The sequence below is a fragment of the Solanum pennellii genome, chromosome 10 (genome assembly GCF_001406875.1).
Source record: "Solanum pennellii chromosome 10, SPENNV200".
Lineage (NCBI taxonomy): Eukaryota > Viridiplantae > Streptophyta > Magnoliopsida > Solanales > Solanaceae > Solanum > Solanum pennellii.
In genome coordinates, this window is record NC_028646.1 from 1,665,182 (window position 1) to 1,671,181 (window position 6,000).

At 38.4% G+C, this 6,000-nt stretch overlaps 1 protein-coding gene across 1 annotated transcript in view; it reads right to left on the bottom strand.

The window, feature by feature from the left end:
* Positions 1-4,576: 4,576 nt before the first annotated feature.
* Positions 4,577-6,000, bottom strand: part of LOC107031902 (ubiquitin-conjugating enzyme E2 36) — a 5,937-nt gene continuing 4,513 nt past the window's right edge. Inside the window, exons 5-8 of the mRNA XM_015233405.2 lie at positions 5,352-5,393; positions 5,198-5,271; positions 4,991-5,088; positions 4,577-4,868 (exon numbers count right to left, since the gene is read on the bottom strand). Of these exons, the coding sequence (XP_015088891.1) occupies positions 4,831-4,868; positions 4,991-5,088; positions 5,198-5,271; positions 5,352-5,393 (252 nt within the window). The 3' untranslated portion in view covers positions 4,577-4,830. The remainder of the gene's footprint in view (positions 4,869-4,990; positions 5,089-5,197; positions 5,272-5,351; positions 5,394-6,000) is intronic.

Consider the following 6,000-nt stretch of genomic DNA (forward strand, 5'->3'; position numbering starts at 1 on the left):
TCGGAAAGCTATGTCAGTTATCCGACTCTCGTTGACCAAGAATGTTGCGTTCAACATTCTTAAGGAGAAGACAGCGAAAGGCATCTTGGAAGCCTTGTCTAACATGTACGAGAAGCCATCTGCAGCAAACAAAATTTTTCTGATTAGAGAGTTGGTGAACACAAAGATGAAGGAAGGCAGTTCAGTTACCGAGCACATCAACTCATTGAATTCGATCTTAGCCAGACTTTTGTCAGTTGGCATTAAGTTCGATGATGAAGTTCAAGCTTTACTACTGTTATCATCATTGCCTGACAGTTGGTCCGGAACGGTTACAGCAGTTGCCAGTTCAGTGGGACCTAATGGATTCACCTTTGAGAAGATTCGTGATCTCGTTCTTGGCGAGGATGTCAGAAGAAGGAGTTCTGGAGAATCATCAGGTGATATGCTAAACGTCGTCAGAGGCAGAGGAAATAACAGAGGTAGTGGGAGCAGGAACCGAAGAAGGAGTCAGTCAAAGGCTCGGGATGGCTCAGGTGTAACATGTTGGAACTGCAAGGAGGTGGGGCATTTCAGGAATCAATGCCAGAAAGACAAACAAGTCAACATTGCAGAAGACAGCGTCAACGAGGATTTGTTTATCTGTTGCGCGGAGAGCAATGTGGATTCCTGGGTCATGGATTCTGGTGCTTCTTTTCACGCTACCCACAGCAGTGAAGCATTGCAGAATCTGGTTATTGGAGACTTTGGAAAGGTAAGGCTTGCAGACGATAGAGCTCTTGATGTTACGGGCATGGGTGACATGGTGCTGAAGACGCCAGTCGGTTTCTGGACCTTGAAGGATGTCAGAGTTGTTCCAAGCTTGACGAAAAGTTTGATTTCTGTTAGGCAGTTGGATGAACAGGGACATCATGTGAAGTTCGGAAATGGGCAGTGGAAGGTCGTGAGGGGCAATCTTGTCATGGCTCGTGGAACAAAAAGAGGATCGTTGTATATTGTCGGATTACCGTCTGAGGGAGTGACCGTCCCAGTTCAGAAGAAAAACAAAGTCCGGTTCACAGAATCTCGTGGGCAGAAGAAGGTTGTCTTTGCAAGAAAGAAACCCAGAGCCACAGGTCAGATTCAGGATGAACGAGCAAGGAAAGGTTCAGGAAGACCAGTCAGAGGCGTTTGTGGCAGTGGGAGCACCGGCCGTGCTTCAGCCAAGGCTCCTAGAAGACAGTGGGTCAAGAGAACCAGTATTCCAGCTGTTGATACGTCTCCAGAAAATTTCTTGCTGAGTATGGAGAGTGTTTGTTCTCAGGGAGTTCTAGGATCCGGCAGTTCGTGTCTCAAGTGGGAGCCGGTAGGGACCGAGGACGAGTCAAGGGCAGTTTCAGCCGTGACTGATGTGTTGAAGCTTCGGGGAGCTTCAACGGGCCTTTCAGTTGACTGATGAGAAGGCCGCTGTAGCAGGAGAGAGTTGAAAAAGATTACTAGACATACAAGTGTTCTAAGTGGATGACAGTTGAAATTCTTCAAGCCTCCAAGTGGGAGATTGTTGGGCTTTGTGGAGGCTTGTGAGCCGGCCCGACCCATTACTGAAACCCTAGGTTAACCATTTGGTTTTCCTATAAATATGATCCTTGTATTTGTAATTCCAAGTAGTAGCACAAGTGAAATAAAATCCTCCTGTTACAGTCGTGGAGTAGGGAAACCGAACCACGTTAAATTCTTGTGTGTCCCGTTTGTGTTCCGTTTCTCTTTTCTCTAGATTATTTGTGTGTGTTGTGTGTTTAATTCCCAACACATTTATTGATATGGTTCTCCACTGTTTCCAACTTGTGAAACTCCGCTTCGTCTGGTATCTGATCTAGCGAAAATAAACACTTCCTTGCATTTTCAACCTGTCCTAAACTGTAAGCAATACGGATAATTCAAATTTCAAAATCAGGGGCAGAGCAAAAAAGAAAACTTAACTAAGTAACAATGATCCTAAACGCTGGTGTGCTCGAACATATGCTTTAAGGCGTTTGTTGTCCCTCGAGACCCACTCACGCCATTCGGCCAAAAACAAGTCGGAATCATGCATCACCAAAAAATTTTCTTGTATTGAAGCTCGTCTGAACTTGAAAATGCGTCTTTTTGCTCCTCGAGAACACATCACGCCATTAATAAGGTTGTAATGGACGTCCATAAAAATTTTGGCAAAAAATAAGCAGGGATGATGTATCACCGAAAATCCACGGACTATAGTACACAAAAATGGTAAATTTAGTTTTTCCCGCTTTCAGGCTCGTTAAAACTTGAAAATATGTTTGATTTCTCTCGAACCAATTCACACCATTAATAAGGTCGTAACAGATTTCCATGAAAAATTACGCTGAAAAATAAATTGGGATCACGTTTCACCAAAAATTCATAGACTATAACACATAAAAATCGATAAATTTAGTTTATTCCCCATTGGGGCTCGTTTTATAATGTGTTCATTTTCCCCTCAGGACCAACTCATGTCATTAATAAGATAGTAATTGATTTTCCCCTCAGGACCAACTCATGTCATTAATAAGATAGTAATTGACTTTCATGAAAAAAAATTGGTCAAAAACAAGTCGGTATTACGTATCACCGAAAATTCATAGAATATAACACATGAAAATTGGTAAATTTGATTTTTTTTCTACGTTGGAGCTCGTTTAAACTTGAAAATGTGTCTATGTGCCCCTTGGGACCAACTCACGCCATTAATGAAGTCGTTACAGACTTCCATGAAAAATTTCGTCAAAAAAAAACTCGAGATTACGTATCACAAAAAATTCATGGACTATCACACATGAAAATTGGTAAATTTGTTTTTTCCTACATTGGGACTCGTTTGAACTTGAAAATGCGACTGTGTGCCTCTCGGGACCAACTAACCACATTAATAAAGTCGTTACGGACTTCCATGAAAATTTTTGTCCAAAAACAACTCTACATTACATATAACCGAAAATACATGAACTATAACACATGAAAATTAATAAATTTGGTTTTTCTACATTGGAACTCGTTTAAATTTGAAAATGCATCCGTGCCTCTCGAGACCAACTCACGTCATTTATAAGGTCATAACAGACGCCCATGAATAATTTTGGGCAAAAACAAGTCGATATTAATTATGTATCACCAAAATTCCATAAACTACAAAATGAAAGTCTGATAAATTTGGTTTTTCCCGCTTTGGGCTCGTTTGAACTTGAAAATGCGTTTGTTTTCCCCTCGGAAACAACTCATGTCGTGGCAAATATCTATGAAAAATTACGGTGACAAATATATGAATATTAGTAGAGAATTATTAGCAAGTTTAACGCAATTACTTATGACCGCGCGAAGCGTCAGCTAATTTCCTAGTGGAAAAATAATTATAAATTACTTATTTTATAAATCTAAAAAAGTTTTTTAAAAAATAATTAGAAATAGCCAATTTTTAAACTAGAGTAACTTTGGAAAAGTTAGAAGTCACTTGAATGGAAAAAATGTAACTCGGATACTGTCAAAATTAGAATCAAAATGTATTTTAACAATTGCAAATCTCTTAAAACACTTTAATGAAGAAAAAAATGCAATTCATGTACCGTTAAAATTGGAGTTACAATATATTTTAAGGATTGTAAATCTCTTGAAACACTTAAATACCGTCAAAATTGCAGTCAAAGTGTATTTAAATATTTTAAATTTCTTTGAAACACTTGAATGAAAAAAATTTAATTGATGTACCGTCAAAACTAGAGTGAAAACGTATTTTCAGGAATGTAAATTTATCGAAACACTTAAATGGAAAAAATATAACTCATGTACCGTTTAAAATGGAATCAAAATATATTTTAAGGATTGTAAATCTCTTAAAACAGTTTAAATGCAACTCGTATACGACAAAAGTGGAGTCAAAATATATGTTAAAGATTGTAAATCTCTTGAAACACTTGAACAGAAATAATGTAACCCATGTACCGTCAAAATTGAAGTCTATAAATTTTAAGGATTGTAAATCTCTTAAAACACTTAAATGGAAAAAATGCAACTCGTGTACTGAAAAAAAGTGGAGTTAAAATGTATCTTAAGGATTGTAAATCTCTTGAAACACTTGAACGGAAAAAATGCAAATCATGTACCGTCAAAATGTATTTTAAGGATTGTAAATCTCAAAGAAAAATACATAAGAAGCAATTCATTTATATACTTGACTTAATCGCGAAATTAAAAAAAAAAATGATCACCTATAAATTGCGCAACTTTCTTTCCAAAGTTTCTCAAGCCTATTTTGTCAAACCATCTTCTTTTCCCAAAAACCGTTGTAATGACACAAACTAATATTATACGCCGACAGAAGATTGAACTGAAGATGATAACATCTAAAGCGAAACGCTTGATACTTTTCAAGAAGCTATGGGCAAGTCTTGTCAAAGAAGTACATGAACTTTATATGACAACGGGAGCACATGTAACCCCACAAGTTAGGTTTGAGAGGATAACATATACACAAGCCTTACCCCTACCTACCTTTATGGGGGTAGGTAGAGAGGTGGTTTCCGATAGACCCTTGGTTCGAAAAGAGAAGTGGAGAAACGCAACCTACTCGCACAACAAACGCTGTCCTCCAATTCAGTGTTCTGTGAGATAATACTTTAGAACCGTTTCTGGTCTAGAAGTAAAGACCAATTCAACTTGAAAAAAAGGTGCATCGTTCAATTGTACAATTTCAAGGACAGGGAAACAATTTTAGATGGGTAATTCAAAGCGTTCAGCTTCAGTCCTCCCAAGTCCCATTCGGATTAAACAGTGGATCGATAACATTCCACGGGTTTTTTTTTTCACTAATTATGGTCTTCAGGCACCACTTGCATAAAGACGTGTCCATTCTTTAGCTGCAAGGTTGAAGAAAGGAAACTGAATCAAGGACGAATCGCAAATGCATAATCAGGCACTGAGTGCCTTCAGTGTTCGACTTGTACTGGTACATAATGGAAAGATCATAAAGACAAATTACCGGTTTCAACAGCTTCAGCCTCGTTTGACTTCCAGTGCTTTGCAATGTTCTCAGAGAGTGGATCGTCTGGATTTGGAGCACTCAAAAGTGCTTGAATGCTGAAAAAGAAGCACCGATTGTTGTTATCTACCATCTTATAGCCATAATTTGGTGATGATATTTTTAAAATTCATTAGAACAAAGATTATGAAAGAAATTATTTAATACCTCAAAAGAACGGTACGAATCTGAAGAGCAGGACTCCACTTGTCCTTCAGAATATCAAGGCATATCCTTCCAAGCTTCATAATGATGGTCAACATAAGCGAGGCAGCTTGTGGCTTAGAAATTATGTATAACAGAATCAAATAATAGAACAAACCTTATCTATATTCGGATGATAGATTTTGGTGAGGAACCGAACCTGTAAATAGTATGCAACTTGATCAATGACTGAATCAACAGCAACAACAAAAATCGCACAAACTTAATTTGCATTCTAATTCATACTGCAAGAACACAAACGAGCATATAATCTCTAAAACCAATATGTGATCAACCCCTGCATATACGTAAAAGCCCATGATCATTTAGGAAGGGACAAGCCTCATGCAAAGACCATGAACGAGGAGGTCAAGGAAGCTTCACATCTAGATGTGACTTCGGAAAGCAGACAATATTTTTGCAACTTTAGTGTCTTTGTACCTCTATATGAAATCCTATATTACGTTTGGCTATGAACCCCCAAGCATTTATGGCAAAGCAACAGACGGAATCATAGCATCTCAAGACCTGATGCATCTTGTCCTTCAAGCGAGGTTCAAAAATGTGTCATGGTTGTAACTCAGTTCCCAGGAAAGCAAATTCAAGAGATAAGATAATAAATATGTGCAGAGTTCATGATATACTATCATCTTGGGAGTTAAAACCCACTGATACACAAAATGTTGCCCCAGGAAAAACAGCCTGAATTAACATATTCATCACGAACAGGACTTATAAAGGGGAGAACACCCCCCCCCCCCCCCCCC